Source organism: Agelaius tricolor, unplaced genomic scaffold (assembly GCF_023055355.1).
Source record: "Agelaius tricolor isolate 1412-34295 unplaced genomic scaffold, bAgeTri1.0.p SCAF_41, whole genome shotgun sequence".
Taxonomy (NCBI): domain Eukaryota; kingdom Metazoa; phylum Chordata; class Aves; order Passeriformes; family Icteridae; genus Agelaius; species Agelaius tricolor.
The window spans coordinates 2445011-2466728 of NW_027269301.1; the positions used below are offsets into that span (position 1 = coordinate 2445011).

General features: G+C 51.6%; 1 protein-coding gene across 2 annotated transcripts in view; it reads right to left on the bottom strand.

Moving 5' to 3' along the window:
* The window catches only part of LOXL2 (lysyl oxidase like 2), a 77447-nt gene that overhangs the window by 3405 nt on the left and 52324 nt on the right, over positions 1-21718 (bottom strand). For both annotated transcript variants that reach the window (XM_071454693.1, XM_071454694.1), the window contains 7 exons: positions 19957-20108; positions 18343-18510; positions 14447-14612; positions 12161-12404; positions 7091-7206; positions 5869-6005; positions 4104-4215 (listed from right to left, as the gene is read on the bottom strand). In XM_071454693.1, the coding sequence (XP_071310794.1) occupies positions 4104-4215; positions 5869-6005; positions 7091-7206; positions 12161-12404; positions 14447-14612; positions 18343-18510; positions 19957-20108 (1095 nt within the window). The remainder of the gene's footprint in view (positions 1-4103; positions 4216-5868; positions 6006-7090; positions 7207-12160; positions 12405-14446; positions 14613-18342; positions 18511-19956; positions 20109-21718) is intronic.

Sequence of the window (21718 nt, forward strand, 5' to 3'; positions counted from 1 at the left end):
TACTGGGAAAAACCCTTGGGAACATGGGAGAGCATGGGAATAACCCTTGGGAACATTAGGAGAGGGGAAAACACCTGGAAACAGGGGGAGAGCATGGGAATAACACTTGGGAACATTAGGAGAGGGAAAAACATCTGGGAATACTGGGAATAACCCTTGGGAACACAGGGGAGCATGGGAATAACCCTTGGGAACATCAGGAGAGGGGAAAACACCTGGGAATACTGGGAATAACCCTTGGGAACACAGGGGAGCATGGGAATAACCCTTGGGAACATCAGGAGAGGGGAAAACACCTGGGAATACTGGGAAAACCCTTGGGAACACAGGGGAGAGAAAAACACCTGGGAATACTGGGAAAAACCCTTGGGAACACAGGGGAGAGAAAAACACCTGGGAATACTGGGAATAACCCTTGGGAACACAGGGGAGCATGGGAATAACCCTTGGGAACACCAGGAGAAGGGAAAACACCTGGGAAAACCCTTGGGAACATCAGGAGAGGGAAAAACACCTGGAAACAGGGGGAGAGGATGGGAATAACCCTTGGGAATACCAGGAGAGGGAAAAACACCTGGGAATACTGGGAATAACCCTTGGGAACACAGGAGAGCATGGGAATAACCCTTGGGAACATTAGGAGAGGGAAAAACACCTGGGAACGGGAAGAACATGGGAATAACCCTTGGGAACATTAGGAGGGGGAAACACCTGGGAATACTGGGAATAACCCTTGGGAACACGGGAGAGCATGGGAAGAAACCTTGGGAACAGCAGGAGAGAGAAAAACACCTGGAAACGGGGAGAGGATGGGAATAACTCTTGGGAACACCAGGGGAGGGGAAAACACCTGGGAATACTGGGAATAACCCTTGGGATCACCAGGGGAGAGAAAAACACCTGGGAATACTGGGAAAAACCCTTGGGAACACAGGAGAGCATGGGAATAACCCTTGGGAACACCAGGGGAGCATGGGAATAACCCCTGGGATCACCAGGAGAGGGAAAAACACCTGGAAACAGGGGGAGAGCATGGGAATAACACTTGGGAACATTAGGAGAGGGAAAAACACCTGGGAATGCTGGGAATAACCCTTGGGAACACCAGGGGAGAGAAAAACACCTGGGAATACTGGGAAAAACCCTTGGGAACACAGGGGAGCATGGGAATAACCCTTGGGAACACCAGGAGAGGGAAAAACACCTGGGAACAGGGGGAGAGGATGGGAATAACCCTTGGGATCACCAGAAGAGGGAAAAACACCTGGGAATACTGGGAAAAACCCTTGGGAACACAGGGGAGCATGGGAATAACCCTTGGGATCACCAGGAGAAGGGAAAACACCTGGGAAAACCCTTGGGAACATCAGGAGAGTGAAAAACACCTGGAAACAGGGGGAGAGGATGGGAATAACCCTTGGGAATACCAGGAGAGGGAAAAACACCTGGGAATACTGGGAAAAACCCTTGGGAACACAGGAGAGCATGGGAATAACCCTTGGGAACACAGGGGAGCATGGGAATAACCCTTGGGAACACCAGGAGAGGGAAAACCACCTGGAAACAGGGGGAGAGCATGGGAATAACACTTGGGAACATTAGGAGAGGGAAAAACATCTGGGAATCTGGGAAAACCCTTGGGAACACTGGGAGAGGATGGGAAAAACACTTGGGAACACAGGAGAGAGAAAAACACCTGGGAACAGGGGGAGAGCACAGGAATAATCCTTGGGAACATTAGGAGAGGGGAAAACACCTGGGAACACAGGAGAGTGCAGGGAATAACCCTTGGGAACACCAGGAGAGGGAAAAACATCTGGGAATACTGGGAAAAGCCTTGGGAACACCAGGAGAGCATGGGAATAACCCTTGGGAACATTAGGAGAGCATGGGAATAACCCTTGGGAACACCAGGAGAAGATGGGGAAAACCCTTGGGATCACCAGGGGAGAGGGAAAAACCCTTGGGAACAGTGGGAGAGGATGGGAAAAACACCTGGGAACACAGGTAAAACCCTTGGGAACAGCAGGAGAGTGCAGGGAAAACATTGGGGATCACTGGGAGAGGGAAAATCCCTTGGGAACATGGGGAGAGCACAAGGAAAACACTTGGGAATACTGGGAGAGGGAAAAGCACTTGGAACATGGGGAGAGCATGGGGAAAACCATTGGGAACACCAGGAGTGGGAAAAACCCTTGGGAACACTGGGAGAGCACAGGAAAAACCCTTGGGAACACCAGGAGAAGATGGGGAAAACCCTTGGGATCACCAGGGGAGAGGGAGAAACACTTGGGAACAGTGGGAGAGGATGGGAAAAACCCTTGGGAACAGCAGGAGAGTGCAGGGAAAACATTGGGGATCACTGGGAGAGGGAAAAAACCATTGGGAACATGGGGAGAGCACAAGGAAAACACTTGGGAATACTGGGAGAGGGAAAAGCCCTTGGGAACACGGGGGGGGAGCATGGGGAAAACCCTTGGGAACACTGGGAGAGCACAGGAAAAACCCTTGGGAACAGTGGAAGAGAATGGGAAAAACACTTGGGAACACCAGGAGAGAGAAAAACACCTGGGAACAGGGGGAATAACCCTTGGGAACACCAGGAGAAAGAAAAACACCTGAGAAAAACCCTTGGGAATACAGGAGAGCATGGGAATAACCCTTGGGGACACCAGGAGAGGGAAAAACACCTGGGAACAGGGGGAGAGGATGGGAATAACCCTTGGGAACACCAGGGGAGAGGGAAAAACACTTGGGAACAATGGAAGAGAATGGGAAAAACCCTTGGGAACAGCAGGAGAGTGCAGGGAAAACAATGGGGATCACTGGGAGAGGGAAAAAACCCTTGGGAACATGGGGAGAGCACAAGGAAAACACTTGGGAATACTGGGAGAGGGAAAAGCACTTGGGAACACTGGGAGAGCACAGGAAAAACCCTTGGGATCACCAAGAGAGGGAAAAGCACTTGGGAACATGGGAAGGGCATGGGGAAAAACCCTTGGGATCAGTGGGAGAGGGAAAAACCCTTGGGAACACGGAGGGAAGATGGGAAAAACACTTGGGAACATTGGGAATGTGCAGGGTGAGCAGGGAAAAACCCTGGGGAGCACCAGGAGAGCACAGGGTGAGCAGGGAAAAGCACTTGGGAACACTGGGACTGGCTGGAACCAGTGCCCTGGAAATGAAGGGCTTAAAGATTTGGGGTTAATTAATGAAGTGTTAATTAAATCTTGCCCTAACTGGCACAGCCAGGAGTCCCAGGAGGGCTGGATGTGGATTTGCAGGACTGAATTACCCAAATTTCACTGGTTTGGTGAAAAAAATATGAAATATTTTTATATAAAAAATAAAAAGCGAGGCCCAACAAAGCCTGTGAGGGTGTGAGGGCTCTGCTCTGAACCAGAACTGAACCCTAATTTCTCTCTAATTAGGACAAAGTGAAAGTTAAAACTTTTATTTTCAACCAGAATTATCTCCCAGCTCAGCTGCAGAGCCCAGCAGCAGCTGGAATGGGCTTCACTTTCCTGAACGAGGTCACAGTCTGAAATGTGACACACAAGACCAGAATTTTCTGCTAAAATCCCAAGAAAATAATGAGAAAAATCTGGAGATTGTTTTTTTTTTTCCAGGAAAAATATTCCTTGAAGAAGGGAATTTTCAAAGCTGGTTTTATTTGCAGCTGGGCAGGGAGTTGTGTTAATTCATTTTCTGTGGTAAAAACAGTCCTAAAAAGCCCCCAAGTTAATTCCATTTTCCATGGTTTTGACAATGGAAGAAGCCAAATTTAAATTAGCTTGGCTTTGATATTTCCACGACCAAAAAGAAAAATACCAAATGATAATATTTTAACTTTTTCCAAGAAAACAGAGATTTCCCTGACATTCCAGGGACATTTTAATTCCTGCAGGAATTCCCTTTCCCACCGCTTTGTTTGTTTTCCAAGAGAAGATTCGTGACCCGCTGAGATCCCAGCTCGGCAGAATAATTGGATTTTGTGAAGAAGGAATTTCCCAGGACACTGGGATTGTTTCAAGGGAGGGAAACACGAGATTCCTTGTCTGAGGGGAATCCTTGGGGCGTGCCTGGGGGATGCCAGCCCTCACCTATGTGGCAGTTGTACATCCAGATGCGCTGCCCGTCGTAGCGGCTCCGGCATTTCATGACGTTGTTGGAATAATCCGACTCTGCCACCTCATAGTTGGGGTTGATCACGACCTGGGAGGGGTGGAGGGACAGGGGTGGGGTTGTTGTAAGGGGGATTTGGCAGAATCAGTTGTTTTTTACGGCATTTTTTTTAGCAGAAAATGGAAATGGGATTTGTTTTGTAAAGGGAGAGAAATGAGGTGAATAAAGGCAGGTCAGGGAATAAAGGCTCAGTCAGGGAATCCTGGGATGGTTGGGGTGGGAAGGGACCTGAAATCCCATCCAGAGCCACCCCTGGCAGGGCAGGGACACCTCCCACTGCCCCAGGGGGCTCCAGCCTGGCCTTGGGCACTGCCAGGGATCCAGGGGCAGCCACAGCTGCTCTGGGAATTCCATCCCCAAATCCCATCCATCCCTGCCCTTTGGCAGTGGAGGCCATTCCCTGGCTTCCCTGGCAGAATTCCAGCATTTTTGGTTCCTTTTCCAGGTGAGAAACTGCTCACCTGGTGGGTGGGTGAAGAGTTCCCATGTCCTGTCTGTGCAAACTCAGCTCCCAGGTGTCAGAAAATCATGGAATGGTTTGGGTTGGAAGGGATTCAAATCCCATCCAGAGCCACCCCTGTCATGGCAGGGACACCTCCCACTGCCCCAGGGTGCTCCAAACTCACCTTGGGCACTTCAGGGATCCAGGGGCAGCCCCAGCTCCCTGGGAATTCCATCCCAGCCCCTCCCCACCCTCATTCTTTCCCAATATCCCACCCAAATCTCCCCTTTTCCAGTGGGAGCCATTCCCTGTGTCCTGTCCCTCCATCCTTGTCCCCAGCCCCTCTCCAGCTCTCCTGGAGCCCCTTCAGGCTCTGGAATGGGCTCTGAGCTCTCCCTGGAGCTTTCTCTTCTCCCTTGGGCACTTCAGGGATCCAGGGGCAGCCCCAGCTCCTCTGGGAATTCCATCCCAGCCCCTCCCCACGCTCATTCCTTCCAAAAATCCACCCCAGTCTCATTTTTTCCAGTTTGGAGCCCTTCCCTGGGTCCTGTCCCTCCATCCCTTGTCCCCAGCCCCTCTCCAGCTCTCCTGGAGCCCCTTCAGGCCCTGCAAGGGGCTCTGGGCTCTCCTGGAGCCGTCTCCTCTCCAGGTGAACATTCCCAGTTCCCTCAGCCTTTCCTCCCAGCCCAGCTGCTCCATCTCTAATTCACCACAACCACCCCTTCCCCTGTGCCCCAAAATGTCCCTCCAAACCCCCATTTTCCATTTCACACAGCTCAGACAGAAACAATTCCTCTCCTTTCCCTCCTCCCCAGTGCCAGTGGCTGTTTTTGGACCCAGACAATTCCCCCCATGGGCCCGGCCCAAATTCCTACAAAAACCCCAAAACCGGCACCTGGGAATCCCAAAATTCAGGGAATGCTGCTTACACCAGCTCCAAAGAGGGGTGCTGTGCTTTGGGGGGTGACAACACTGACAACAACATCAGCTGGGCTGGGCCTATCCAGGATTAGCTGGACATGGATTTTTTGTAAGACTCCAAATCTCCAAACTGTGCTCATGGGCGCTGATTTTTCCCTTGTGTGATTATCCTGGTGGATAATCCTTTATCTTTAAGGCATCTTGGAATAAAATCCCTTTATAAACAGAAGCTGGGTGTGTCAAATGAACCAATTTGGTGAATTCTGGATCTGACTGGTGGGATAAAAGCAGCAGGGGTGTCCCAAATCTGTCTGTCCCACCTGGAAGAGGTAATCCCCGGGGGGGACGTCGGTGATGTCGATCCACTGGCAGTCGATGTCGTGCCGATAAACGTCCCAGCAGCCCACGGTGATCCCCTGCTCCCCAAAATTGGCACACTCGTACTGCTTCTGCACGTCTAGAGGAGGAGAATCCAGGCAAAAAGTGTCAAATCCGCAGCAGAATTCCCAGGAAATTCCTGCTTGTTCCCCATGGTCAGGGATAAACTCCAGGGGTGGGGTTTTGGATGGGATTTAAGGAGCTGCCACCTCTCAGCAGCCGGAGGCTTCTTTTGGAATTCCTCTCTGGGTGGGGAGCAGAAAATGAACAATTTGGGGTTCTGGAGCAGAAAATGAACAATTTGGGGTTCTGGAGCAGCTCAGAGCTGGGATGGAGGGTGGAAAAGAGACTGGGGGACCTGGGGGGATCCCATCCATGCATCATCCATCATCCATCCATCCATCCATCCATCCATCATCAATCCATCCATCATCCATCCATCCATCATCATCCATCCATCCATCCATCATCCATCCATCATCCATCCATCATCAATCCATCCATCCATCCATCCATCCATCCATCCATCCATCATCCATCCATCCCTCATCCATCCATCCCTCATCCATCCATCATCCATCCATCCATCCATCCATCATCCATCATCCATCCATCCATCATCCATTATCCATCATCCATCATCCATCCATCCATCATCCATCCATCCATCATCCATCATCCATCCATCCATCCATCATCCATCATCCATCATCCATCCATCATCCATCCATCCATCCATCCATCATCCATCATCCATCATCCATCCATCCATCATCCATCATCCATCCATCCATCATCCATCCATCCATCCATCCATCCATCCATCCATCCATCCATCATCCATCATCCATCATCCATCCATCCATCATCCATCCATCCATCATCCATCATCCATCCATCCATCCATCCATCCATCCGTCCATCCATCCATCCATCCATCCATCCATCCATCATCCATCCATCCATCCATCCATCATCCATCCATCCATCATCCATCATCCATCCATCCATCCGTCCGTCCATCCATCCATCCATCCATCCATCCATCCATCCATCCATCCAGGGCTGGTTCCTGGCTCCTGCCAGGCCCTGTTGATCCCTCAGGAGCTGTCACCTCCTTGGGAAGGGGACGGAATTCCCGGGACACGGGGCCCTGGCACAGACCTGCCTCGCACTCAGTGTCCTCCAGGCAGAAGCTGGCCTTGTGTCCCTCGGCCACCTTGGTGCCATTGAGGTTCAGGAGGTCATAGTGGGTGAACACCTCCATGCTGTGGTAGTGCCTGTGGGGACAGACAGGGACAATTATCCCCAGGGATCATTAAGTTACCCCTCTAATTAATTGCCCTTTAATTACCAGGGCTGAAAGGCCAAGTGGAGCAGCAGGAATGGCACAACTCCAGCCAGGAAATATTCCCTGGGGATGATCCTGTGTGGCTCCATCACCCATCCCGCTGCCTCCTGGGATTTATTTACATTTAATTCCAGACTGGTTGGGTGGGGAGGAAAATTCCCAGGAAATATTCCCTGGGGACGATCCTGTGTGGTTCCATCACCCCTCCCGCTGCCTCCTGGGATTTATTTACATCTAATCCCAGACTGGTTGGGTGGAGAGGGATTTAAGGATCATTTTGTCCCTGTTCATGGCAGAGACACCTCCCCCTATCCCAGGTTGCTCCAAGCCCTGTCCGACCTGGCCTGGGACATTTATTAAGTCCCTTGCTCCAACTTTTGTGGGATCACAATGTTTTATAGTGACAGGAAGGGCAAAGAATCCACCAACAAAAATCATTCCTTGGAGCAGCCCCATCATTTCCCAGGAATATTTCACACAGAGCTGGCTGTGCCAAGACCTGGCTGCTTTTAGTGATTAACTTTTTAAGCAGCAGAATGTGAATTTATCAGCAAAAAACAACAACAGCTGGAGCAGCTTCTTTCACCCAGCTCAGAGCTGGGTTTTCACCCGGGAGACACTTCCTGGTTTTAAACTGGGATTTGTCAGCCCAGCCTGGGGAACATTCCAGCAAAGGCCAGGAGAGAGCCCAGAGTCCGTGTTCAGATCCCTGATTAGCAAAGCCAGACCCAGCAGGGTTTGGGTGAGATTGCACTCCGGGGACATTGGGTTTTTTAAGCCCCACTGCTGGCTAAGCAGAGAGTTAAGCTGAGCTTTAGCCCAGCTGGACTGCACGTGGTCAGGGCTGGGCACAGCAGAGTGGGTGATGCTGATGCAACCCCTTGGATTTGAGCCCAGCCTTGGAACTGGGAGCAAATCCAGGGAATGAGGGAGCAGGGAGAAAACTGGAGTGGGACCTGAAACCACTCTGTGTCACCCCAGCTTTGGGAATGGGAATCCCAGCTTTGGGAATGCCCATCCCAGCTTTGGGAATGCCTATCCCAGCTTTGGGAATGGGAATCCCAGCTTTGGGAATGTCTATCCCAGCTTTGGGAATGCCTATCCCAGCTTTGGGAATGGGAATCCCAGCTTTGGGAATGCCTATCCCAGCTTTGGGAATGCCGATCCCAGCTTTGGGAATGTCTATCCCAGCTTTGGGAATGTCTGTCCCAGCTTTGGGAATGGGAATCCCAGCTTTGGGAATGCCTATCCCAGCTTTGGGAATGGGAATCCCAGCTTTGGGAATGTCTATCCCAGCTTTGGGAATGTCTGTCCCAGCTTTGGGAATGCCTATACCAGCTTTGGGAATGTCTATCCCAGCACTGGGAATGTCCATCTCAGCTTTGGGAATGTGCATCTCAGCTTTGGGAATGCCTGTCAAAGCTATGGGAATGTCTGTTCTAGCTTTTGGAATGGGTATTCCAGCACTGGGAATGTCTATTCCAGCTTTGGGAATGTCTGTCCTAGCTTTGGGAATGCCTATCCCAGCTTTGGGAATGGGTATCCCAACTTTGGGAATGCCTAATCCCAGCATTGGGAATGTGTATTCCAGCTCTGGGATTCTGTATCTTGTATTCCAGTTTTGGGAATGTGTAACCCAGCTTTGGGAATGTCTATCCCAGCATTGGGAATGCCTATCTCAGCTTTGGGAATGTGTATTCCAGCACTGGGAATGCCCATCCCAGCACTGGGAATGCCTATCCCAGCTTTGGGAATGCCCATCCCAGCTTTGGGGATGTCTGTCCCAGCTTTGGGAATGGGAATCCCAGCTTTGGGAATGCCTGTCAAAGCTTTGGGAATGGGAATCCCAGCTTTGGGATGGGAATCCCAGCTTTGGGAATGCCTGTCAAAGCTTTGGGAATGTCTGTTCTAGCTTTTGGAATGGGTATTCCAGCTTTGGGAATGCTGATCCCAGCTTTGGGAATATTGATCCCAGCTTTGGGAATGTCCATCTCAGCACTGGGAATGTCTATCCCAGCACTGGGAATGCCTATCCCAGCTTTGGGAATGCCCATCCCAGCACTGGGAATGCCTATCCCAGCTTTGGGAATGCCTATCCCAGCACTGGGAATGCCTGTCCCAGCACTGGGAATGCTTATCCCAGCTTTGGGAATGTCCCTCTCAGCCCTGGAGCCCTGCACTGAGACCCAGCAGGGCCCAGCTGCAAAGCTCAGCTCAGAGCGAGGCACAGACAGGGCCTAACTCAGAACCAGTTGCTTAAGAATTAAAAACAAAATAAAAGAAAAAAAGAGGACAAAAAAAGAAGAAAAATGGGCATAAATCCACTCCTTTCCAGCTGTAAAAATAATCAAGGCTGAAACACTTCCAATCACCATCATTGCTCACGGATTTACAGATGGGGCATGAGCAAAGAGGGAAGGGGAGGAAATTTTTCCTGTGTTTCCCCTCACTAAAAACAAGAAAAAAAAAAAAAAATCCAGAAGTTGCCATCTGCCAGAATGAAAAATGAAATCATTTTTCACTCCCTGCTTGGGGTCTTTCCCGTTTTTACTCTACTTCCACATCCAAACAGGAGCTCCCAGGGCAGGAGGCAGAGGCCCAAGGCCAAGGCCAAGGCCGAGCTGTTGATTTGAGGCAGATTTGGCTCAAATCAATGAATTCAATGCAAGTTTGAGCTTCTCGAGCCTGACTCAGTTTCTGAGCTATGCCTGAGTCACTCCCTGGGATGTTTACACTCTGCTGTTCACAGACTGGAAAGATTGAAGAGGGATTGAGTTCATCCCTGTCCATCTAAACTGGGTCCAGTTTGGAGCACAGATGGCTCCTGGCCTCTTGCTCACCCTTTCCCATCCCACCTCCCTTCCAGTGTGTCCAAAATTGCTCCAAGTTCTCCCTTTACAGTGCTACCTGCACATCTCAGCTCTTTGGGAAGATTATAAAGAACTCTAAGATTTAAAATTTACCACTCTGGTGTTTCCCCAGTTTTTTAAGCAGGACAGGAGCAGTGCATGGAATTATTTCACTGCCTTTTACCTCAAATAAGGGAAAAATCCACCTTGTACCAGTCCACATTTCACAGCAAAGCACCTGGATGGCCTCCAGCTCCCTTTCCCCCCTCAATTTCCCCAAAACTGTCTTAATTCCTTGAAAAAATGATGCATTTATGGGATGAATTTAGTCAAAAATAAGTGCAAAAACACCTCCCAGCTGCTGAGTTTTAGTGGGGTTGAGATGCATAAAAAAATGCAGAATTCCAGCATTTTTTTTGTCCTTTTCCAGGTGAGAAACTGCTCAGGTAACCTGCATGTAGTGGGTGAAGAGTTCCCATGTCCTGTCTGTGCAAACTCAGCTCCCAGGTGTCAGAAAATCATGGAATGGTTCGGGTTGGAAGGGATTCAAATCCCATCCAGAGCCACCCCTGTCATGGCAGGGACACCTCCCACTGCCCCAGGGTGCTCCAAACTCACCTTGGACCCTTCAGGGATCCAGGGGCAGCCACATCTCCCTGGGAATTCCATCCCAGCCCCTCCCCACGCTCATTCCTTCCCAATATCCCACCCAAATCTCCCCTTTACCAGTGGGAGCCATTCCCTGTGTCCTGTCCCTCCGTCCTTGTCCCCAGTCCCTCTCCAGCTCTCCTGGGGCCCCTTCAGGCTCTGGAATGGGCTCTGAGCTCTCCCTGGAGCTTTCTCTTCTCCCTTGGGCACTTCAGAGCTCCAGGGGCAGCCCCAGCTCCTCTGGGAATTCCATCCCAGCTCCTCCCCACACTCATTCCTTCCAAAAATCCACCCCAGTCTCATTTTTCCCAGTTTGGAGCCATTCCCTGTGCCTGTCCCTCCATCCCTTGTCCCCAGCCCCTCTCCAGCTCTCCTGGAGCCCCTTCAGGCCCTGCAAGGGGCTCTGGGCTCTCCTGGAGCCGTCTCCTCTCCAGGTGAACATTCCCAGTTCCCTCAGCCTTTGCTCCCAGCCCAGCTGCTCCATCTCTAATTCACCACAACCACCCCTTCCCCTGTGCCCCAAAATGTCCCTCCAAACCCCCATTTTCCATTTCACACAGCTCAGACAGAAACAATTCCACTCCTTTCCCTCTTCCCCAGTGCCAGGGGCTGTTTTTGGACCCAGACAATTCCCCCCACCCCACCCACGGGCACAGACTGGAGGCCTGGCCTGAATTCCTACAAAAACCCCACAAATGGCACCTGGGAATGCCCATCCCAGCCCTGGAGCCCTGCACTGAGACCCAGCAGGGCCCAGCTGCAAAGCTCAGCTCAGAGCGGGGCACAGACAGCGCCTAATTTAGAACTGCTTAAGAACTGAATGAAGAAAGAGCCCAAGGAAGAAAGAATTCCCAAAATCCAGGGAATGTTGCTTACAACCACCAAACTGAGGGGCAAACTGGGACAAAACTGGGACAAAGCTGGGACAAAACCAGGACAAAACTGGGACAAAACCGGGACAAAGGTGGGACAAAACCAGGACAAAACTGGGACAAAGCCAAGACAAAGCTGGGACAAAACCAGTACAAAACCATGGCAAAATCATGACAAAGCTGGGACAAAGCTAGGACAAAACCAGGACAAAATTGGGACAAAACCGGGACAAAACCAGGACAAAACTGGGACAAAACCAGGACAAAACCGGGACAAAGCTGGGACAAAGCCGGGAAAAAAACAGGACAAAATCGGGACAAAACCAGGACAAAACCACAACAAAACCAGGACAAAGCTGGGACAAAACCAGGAGAAAGCTGGGACAAAACCAGGACAAAGCTGGGACAAAGCTGGGACAAAGCTGGGACAAAACTGGGACAAAGCTGGGACAAGATTTCCCCGCGGCAGCAGGAGGGGCTGGAGGGTGACAGGGAGCCCGGGCGTGGCACCCACCGGTGGCAGTCGTGCCACACCCAGGCGTGGCGGCCGTTCTTGGGCCTGAAGTCGGACTGGCCGTTGTTGTGGATCTGGGAGCTGAAGCGCAGCAGGCGCCGGTAGCCCGAGGTCAGCGAGGTGTTGTGGGCCGAGCTGGCCAGGCAGTTCTCCTCCAGGGCACACTGCAGCAGGAACATGGGCCTGTCCTCCAGGTAGGCCGTCTGCTCCACCAGCTCCGCGTTCAGCACCAGGTCAGGGGCGGCTGCGGTGAGGGATGGGCGGTTTAAATGAAATAAAATCACCCCGAAAGCGTTGCGGTGTGATTTCAGAATTTACCCCAGAACCTCGGGTCCCTCCCTGAAAATTCCCTCCCAGGTGTGTCAGTCCCCTCTCCTTCCCCTCCCAGCACTGTCTGTCAGTCCTGGCATTCCAGAAGGGCCTCGAGTGATTGGGCAGATCCAAAGGATGCCCTCTACCCCTGGGGGCCCTGGGCCATCCAGGTGTCCTTTGTCCCTTTGTCCCTCCCCTCCTGTCCCTGCTTGGTGCCTCCCTGCCCCTTCCCTGCCCTCTCCCCGGGTTCAAAGGAGCAGCAGCCACGGGCTCAGGGAGTTCTGTGGGAGCTGGTGCTGCATTCAGAGGCCTGAGGGCCAGAATAAAGCTCTGGATCCAAACCCTCCCTCAGAACCGACTCCTTTCCTTCACCATGGCCTGAAAGCTTCTCCACAGAGGGAAACCTGAGGGGCAGCCCCTGTTATGGGGGGAAGCTCCATCCCAGCAGCACCAGAGCTCCTGCAGGCCTGGACTTGTCTGCAGGGCCCAGCTGCAGCACCCAGGCAGCCCAAAGTGTCTGTGGGGTGAAACACCACACACCCAGGCAGCCCAAAGTGTCTGTGGGGTGAAACACCACAGTGCTGCTGTTTGGTTCAGCACCAAGGGTCACAAGCCAAGGAACGTCCTGCCCACAATATTTGTGATATTCCAATATGAAAGTGACTGCTGGAGGTGCAGGATGGTTCTGCCACCGAGCTCCTCAGGTTCACTCAATGCTAATCAGAGGCCATGGAATGACCTGACATGGAATGCTAATCAGACTCACTCAGTGCTAATTGGAGGGCCATGAAATGGTTTGCCTGGGAAGGGGTTTTAAAGATCAGGCACTTCCAGCCCCAACACCTCCCACTATCCCAGGTTGCTCCAAGCCCTGTCCAACCTGGCCTTGGACATTTCCAGGGATGAGGCAGCCACAGCTTCTATAGAGAATCCATTCCAGCCCCTCCCCACCCTCCCAGGGAAGGATTTCTCCTGAATATCCAATCTAATCCTACTCTGAGTTTGAGCAGGAAATGCCTGGTGGGGAACAATTCACCATATGGGAATATGGACCTTAAATCCCATCCCATTCCACCCCTGCCATGGGCAGGGACATCTTCCACTGTCCCAGGTGGCTCCAAGCTGGCCTTGGACACTTCCAGGGATGGGACAACCACAGCTCCTCTGGGAATTCCATCCCAGGACCTCACCACAGCCCCAGGGCAGAATTTATTCCCAGTATTCCCTCCAACCCTGTCCTCTGGCAGTAGGAAGCCATTCTTCCTTATCCCATAATTCCAGCTCCCGATCAAGTTCCCTCACCACTCTCAAAAAGAACAATTTCTCCTGAATATCCAAATTAATCTTACTCTTGAGTTTGCGTAGGAAAAGCCTGGGGGGGGAACCATTGACCATATGGGAGTAGTTGACCTTAAATCCCATGCCATGCAATGCCATGCCGTGCCATGCTGTGCTGTGCTGTGCCATCCCATCCCATCCCATGGATCCTATCCCATCCCATGGATTCCATCCCATGGATCCCGTCCCATCCCATCCCATCCCATGGATCCCATGGATCCCATCCCATGAATCCCATCCCATGGATCTCATCCCATCCCATTCCATCCAATGGATCCCATGCCATCCCATTCCATCCCATGGATTCCATCCCATGGATCTCATCCAATGGATCCCATCCCATGAATCCCATGAATCCCATGAATCCCATGAATCCCATCCCATCCCATCCCATCCCATCCCATGGATCCCGTCCCATCCCATGGATCCCATCCCATCCCACCCCACCCCACCACAGGCAGGGACACCTTCCACAATCCCAGCTTGCTCCAAGCTGCCCTTGGACACTCCCAGGGCCGGGGCAGCCACAGCCAGCACCTCTCAGGGAGTTAAAATTCCGCGTTGTTTTGACGTATCCAGGTCCCCCCGTTCCCCTGCACATCCCCCTTGCCCGGGGGCCGGATCCCGGTCACTCACTCTCGGAGCAGGACACGCCGGCCCCGAAGCGTCCCCCTCCCCTGGGGCAGGACACGTGGGCGCCGTCGTGCCGGCAGTGGGACAGGGACATCTCTGTCCCCGAGCACTTCACCCCGCTCATCACCACGTCGTCGGCGCTGACGTCCCCGTGCCAGTACCACGTTTCCTGGGCAAAAAAAAAAGGCAGGAAAAGGCATTTCACACATTCCTTGGGGGTTAGTGGCTCTTAGGGGAATATCTACCTGCCTGAAGTGGGGATTCTCCCACCAGGGAAGATCAGGGCAAGGCCCCACATTATCCAGGAGGATCTTGACAAAGGATGGTTCAACAGGGGACTCAGGGAAGCTGAAGTTTTGTCACCAAATCCTTAAAAACCTTGAATCCCATCCAGTCCCACCCCATGCCATGGAGAGGGACACCTCTCACTATCCCAGGTTGTTTAAACCTGGTTTTGGGCACTTCCAGGGATCCAGGGGAAGCCACAGCCTCTCTGGGAATTTCATCCCAGGACCTTGCCACTGTTCCAGGGAAGAATTTATTCCCAATATCCCATCTAACTCTGCCCTCTGGCAGTGAGAAATTTATTCCCAATATCCCATCTAACTCTGTCCACTGGCAAGGAAGAATTTATTCCCAATATCCCATCTAACTCTGTCCACTGGCAAGGAAGAATTTATTCCCAATATCCCATCTAACTCTGTCCACTGGCAAGGAAGAATTTATTCCCAATATCCCATCTAACTCTGTCCTCTGGCAGTGGGAAATTTATTCCCAATATCCCATCTAACTCTGCCCTCTGGCAGGGAAGAATTTATTCCCAATATCCCATCTAACTCTGCCCTCTGGCAGTGGGTAATTTATTCCCAATATCCCATCTAACTCTGTCCTCTGGCAGTGGGAAATTTATTCTCAATATCCCATCTAACTCTGTCCTCTGGCAAGGAAGAATTTATTCCCAATATCCCATCTAACTCTCTCCTCTGGCAGTGGGAAGCCATTCCTCCTTGTCCCACCATTCCAGTTCCTGATGAAACTTCCTCTCCTCTCATCCTCCCCCAGTTTTACCAAACTCATGGGAATGACACAACATCAACTCCCAAACCCCAAAACGTGGAAGAAGGGGAGGGGAGAAAGAATCTAAAAAACTCCTCTGAGATGTGTCCGTGCCCAAGCTGGGAGCAGTTTCCAGGAAAAGAAACCCCCGGTGTCCCCCGGCTCCCGTTGCCCCCGGCTGTTTGGGAAGGCTGGGAGCACACAGGGCTGCCCTGTTCTGCACACTGGGGCTTTATGCTCCAGAGCTGGGGCAGTAAAAGAGCCTTTTCTGTTCCAAATTCCAGCAGCCTCAGCTCAGGGAAAAAATGCCTTTTCCTCGCTGGACTCCCAGGGCTGTGTCAACAGAGCCAGGCAGTCAGAAAGGCCACGCTCAGGGATGTGGAGATCCTCAGCTCCTGGGGTTTGATGGGGGGAAATCAGCTGGAGGAAGCAGCTGGGGCAGGGAATGGCTCCAGCAGCACGTGGGCAGCTCCAGCCTCCTTCCTGCTGGGTGTCCAAGCCCTGAGTGTCCCCTGGGGATGTGCAGATCCCTCCCTGGCCATGGAGAATGGTTGGGATCTGTCCATGAGCCCAGGGTGGCAGAGGTCATGGAATGGTTTGGATTGCTCATCCCATGGGCAGGGACACTTTCCAGCAGCCCAGCTCACTCCAAGCCCTGTCCAGCCTGGCCTGGGACACTCCCAGGGGTGGGGCAGAACTGAGGGGTCATTCCTGGCCATGCTGGAGCAGGGAGGGTTTGGGGCAGGGAGGAGCAGGGAATTCATGGGGCTGCACCCAGGGCAGCACCAGAGCAACTCCAGGAGCAAAATCTCATTTTTTCAGGAGACCTGACCCCAGTTTGAACCTGACCTCTGCATTTCAGGGAGGGACAAGAACCTGCGTGCAGCCACCAGCCCAAGTAGGGATTGGTGAATGTCAGGAAACCTGAGCTGTGAGAAAACAACAGAGAACTCAGGGAAGCAGAATGTTTATCACCAAATCCTTAAAAATCTTAAAACTCATCCAGTCCCACCCAGGCAGGGACACGTCCCACTATCCCAGGTTGCTCCAAGCCCTGTCCAACCTGGCCTTGGACATTTCCAGGGATGGGGCAGCCACAGCTTCTATAGAGACTCCATTTCAGCCCCTCCCCACCCTCCCAGGGAAGGATTTCTCCTGAATATCCAATCTAATCTTATTCTGAGTGTGAGCAGGAAAAGCCTGGTGGGGAACAATTCACCATATGGGAATATGGGCCTTAAATCCCATCCCATTCCACCCCTGCCATGGGCAGGGACACCTTCCACTGTCCCAGGTGGCTCCAAGCTGGCCTTGGACACTTCCAGGGATGGGACAACCACAGCTCCTCTGGGAATTCCATCCCAGGACCTCACCACAGCCCCAGGGCAGAATTTATTCCCAGTATTCCCTCCAACCCTGTCCTCTGGCAGTAGGAAGCCATTCCTTCCTATGCCATCATTCCAGTTCCTGATCAAGTTCCTTCATTTTTTATCCTCCAGAGCTCCATCTACTCCAAACCCCCACCTCCACAGTGTTGTACAACGAGATTTTACTCTCAAGGTCTTTCCAGTTCCACTCTTCATTGCAATGTGATTTCAGGTTTGCTGCAGAACTTCAGATCCCTCCCTGATAATTCCCTGCCAGGTGTGTCAGTCACCTCTCCTGCCCCTCCCAGCACTGTCTGTCAGTCCTGGCATTCCAGAAGGGCCTCGAGTGATTGGGCAGATCCAAAGGATGCCCTCTACCCCTGGGGGGCCCTGGGCCATCCAGGTGTCCTTTGTCCCTTTGTCCCTCCCCTCCTGTCCCTGCTTGGTGCCTCCCTGCCCCTTCCCTGCCCCTCTCCCCGGGGTTAAAGGAGCAGCACCCACGGGCTCAGGGAGTTCTGTGGGAGCTGGTGCTGCATTCAGAGGCCTGAGGGCCAGAATAAAGCTCTGGATCCAAACCCTCCCTCAGAACCGACTCCTTTCCTTCACCATGGCCTGAAAGCTTCTCCACAGAGGGAAACCTGAGGAGCAGCCCCTGTTATGGGGGGAAGCTCCATCCCAGCAGCACCAGAGCTCCTGCAGGCCTGGACTTGTCTGCAGGGCCCAGCTGCAGCACCCAGGCAGCCCAAAGTGTCTGTGGGGTGAAACACCACACACCCAGGCAGGCAAAAGTGTCTGTGGGGTGAAACACCACACACCCAGGCAGCCCAAAGTGTCTGTGGGGTGAAACACCACACACCCAGGCAGCCCAAAGTGTCTGTGGGGTGAAACACCACACACCCAGGCAGCCCAAAGTGTCTGTGGGGTGAAACACCACACACCCAGGCAGCCCAAAGTGTCTGTGGGGTGAAACACCCCAGTGCTGCTGTTTGCTTCAGCACCAAGGGCCAGACAAGCTCAGGCAGGTCCTGTCTGGCTGTATTGGTAAATATTCCTGTAACTCTTGAAGCTCCTTTTGGAATGACCCTTCCTCCTCCTCCTCCTCCTCCTCCTCCAGCACCCCCAGCCCACCCATCCAGATGTGAGGCCCAGGCAGGGGCTGGGTTAGGGTTAATATTAGAGTTAGGGTTAGGCTTAAAGTTAAGGTTAGAGTTAGGGTTAAGGTTAGGGTTAAGGTTGTGGTTAGGTTTAGGTTTAGGGTTAGGGTTAGGGTTGGGGTTAGGTTTAAGGTTGGGGTTAAGGTTTGGTTTGGGGTTAGGTTTAGGTTTAGGGTTTGGTTTGGGGTTAGGTTTAGGTTTAGGGTTTGGTTTGGGGTTAGGTTTAGGGTTAGGGTTAGGGTTGGGGTTAGGTTTAGGTTTAGGGTTTGGTTTGGGGTTAGGTTTAGGTTTAGGGTTTGGTTTGGGTTAGGTTTAGGCTCACCTGGAAGGCGTGGCTGGCAAAGCCCAGCCCCAGCTGCCTGCACACCACCATGGCCTCCACGGTGCCCCAGTTGTGGCTGCAGACCGTGCCCCACCTCAGGGTCCCGTTGCGCTCGGCCAGCACCTCCACACGGCCCTCGTAGGGGTTGCGGCCCCCGCTCAGGCGAAGCTGCAGGACACAGAACCCCTCAATCCACTGCAGACTTCCAATGCAGGGGGCAGCAGGTGGGGAAGTATTTTTTTTCCCCCAAATTTTGGAATCATTGATGTCCCTGGCTGGAAGTGACCTGGGTGCTGCACAGCAGAAAACTCCCCCTTGAACACGGAGCTGGAGAACCCCTGGAGAGGGATTTCCCATCCACAGTGGGAATTCTGACTGGCAAAAAGGGGGGGAGCTTTTGGGGGGATTGACCTGTAGGGATTCACAAATTGTGACCTTTTGGCTGCATCTTTGTGCTGGAATCTGCTTCCAGTCAAGGGCTGACATTCCTGACATAGAACTGGGACACTGACACGTTGGCTGTGAATGAAACATCCCCAGGGTGGATGAGGAGTCAGGAAAAGATGAACACATTCCCAAATCTTTCATGGGGAAAATGACTCAGGGCACTCTGGCTGTGTCCCACCTTTGTGGGATCAGGAGGGGGTCCCCAAGGGGAAGGCCATGGGAAACCATCCAGGCATGGAACAGCACTGGGAGTCTCCCCTGGGTTTGAGCTCAGGGAGTTCAGCTCCTCTCCCACCTTGGCAGGGGCTGGTCCAGCCAAGCCTGGCAGTTCAGTGGGTTGGACCAGCTGCAGGAATTCCCTGGGAAAGCTTTCCTTCCCTGCTCCTTCAGACCTTTGGAAGGAGCACTCAGAGGAATCTGTGTCTGGTTCATGCAGCTAGCACAGAATCATGGAATAGTTGCCTTGGAAAAGGTTGAAAATTGGGTTAAAAATCATTCAGTGCCACCTCCTGCCATGGGCAGGGACCTTGGATCATCCCAGATTGCTCCAAACTCCTTCAAACCTGGCCTTCCTCATTTCAGGACTCTGAGACTGTCGCCATGATATTTTATGAAAAATCCCTTTGCCAGGATTTTTCTCCTGAGAAGCTGAGAAGCCTCAGAGGAAAAGAAAAACAATAATTATCTGCTGCTGTGGAATGCCACAGGTGCATCTTTGATTGGCCTCATGGGGTTGTTTTTAATTGATGGCCAATCACAGTCCAGCTGTTTCGGACTCTCTGGCCAGCCACAAGATTTTATTATCATTCCATTCCTTTCCTTTCAAGCCTTTTGATGAAATCTTTTCTTCTATTATTTTAGTATAGTTTTAATATATAATTTTCTTTTAATATAATATATATCATAAAATAATAAATCAGCCTTCTGAAACATGAAGTCAAGATTCTCATCTCTTCCCTCGTCCTGGGACCCCTGCAAACACCACATGAGACGAGTTCAGGGGAGCACAAAACCCACATAAAATGGGACACTCATCCTCATTTCCCCTCCTTTTTTAGGTAAAACCTGAATTAAATACTCATGGCTTGGGTGAAATGATTCCTGCCCAATTCCTGCCCAAAATTCCCAGCCAAAATTCCCTCCCACCCGGATCCCTCAGCTCCTCACCTGGTTCTGGAAGCCCATGGCTGGCACATTGCACCTCACAGCAGCATCTTCCTCGTGGTTGCAGCCCTGGGACTCGGTGTTGAACTTGCAGTCCGTGACCGACTTCTCAAAGCCCGTGCAGTCGATCTCGTTCAGGTGGATGGGACCCATTCCTTGGGGAAAAAAACAGGTGAAAAAGTCCTTTTGTGTGGTGAGGGGATACCCCAGCAGGTTGTGAACGCCACAGTGACCTCCAGCATTCAAAACTTGGAAAAAATCTGCTGATTTTTTGTAAAAATAAACCAAAAATCTGTGAAATCATTGTTATAATTTACTGTTAAATTCTTTCCAGTATTCTCTGCAACTCAAGCATGCAAGAATCCCAGGAAAAAACCAAGTTTCCACTGTTTCATAATTTACAAACTTCAGCTGTAGGGATTCACAAATTGTGACCTTCTGGCTGGGTCTTTGTGCTGGAATCTGCTTCCAGTCAAGGCCTGACATTCCTGACACAGAACTGGGACATTGACACCTTGGCTGTGAATGAAACATCCCCAGGGTGGATGAGGAGTCAGGAAAAGAAATCTGGGGCAGGTTGAGGATTCCAGCACTGAGGGAAACAGCAGAGAACAATTGCAGAGAATGGGCTTGAGGTGCTGGCAGAAAAATGGAATAATTTGGGTCTTCCCAGGATAAGTAGCAGCAGAAAATTGAAATTTCCATCAGAAAAGCATGGAAGGGAATGATCCTCCTGCAAAACTCAGCTCCTGCTTCCAAAACTGGTTAGAAAGAACAACAAGGCAGAGATGTGAATGTGCTGGGTTTAATTTCACCCACAATTTGTTAATGGGGTTTGGCCAACTTGGCCAGCCCTGTGTCCATCCCTCCCACCACAGCTGGGCAGGGTGGGAGGACATTCCTGGGGGAGGCTGCTGGGAATGGGAATTTTGTCCTTTGTTTTTGCCTCTCTCATTAAAATCCTGTCTGTGGTTCCCATCTGGAGCTGGCAGCACTTCCCAGTCATTCTGCAGCCACCAAAGGGCTGAGGGGGATAAAGCCCTGACCAGAAGTGGAGGGAGAAGCTCCAGGAATGCAGGGGGGAGCCAGGCCAACATTCCCAGCCTGGCAAAGCCACTCCAGTGGGATGACAAGGATGACAAAGATGACAAAGGACAAGGGCAGGGCCTCTCTGAGCCAGAGAACCCTGGCAGGGCTGCTCTTCTTGGGGAAATGATGGCACATGGGGGCACAGAAATGGAGCCAAATGTTGAAATGTGAGGAAAATTGCATTTCCTTCCATGCCATTGCACTTAAAAACCCCCAGGATTAGGCTTGTCCATCCAACATTTGCCTTCACCTACTCCTTGGGGTTTAATTCCATGTTCTCCCTCCCAGGATATCAACACATCCATGTGTCACTGACATATTTTCTGAAAAATCTCTTTGCCCAGGATTCTTCTCCTGGGAAGACGAGAAGCCTCAAAAAAACCCAAAACAAAACAAAACAATAATTATCTGATTTGCTTCTCCTGTGTTTTGCTGCTTTGGAATGTGGTTGGAGATTGTTCACATGTTCCAACATGTGAATTGTTTTCATTTAATGACCAATCACAGTCAGGCTGTGTTGGGACTCTGGAAGGAGTCACCAGTTTTTCTTTATTATCTTTTAGCCTTCTGTCTGTATCCTTTCTGTATTCTTTAGTGTAGTTTGGTATAGCATTCTTTGATATACTATAGATCATAAAATAATCAATTAGTGTAGAGAGCTTTTTAGATAATTGGT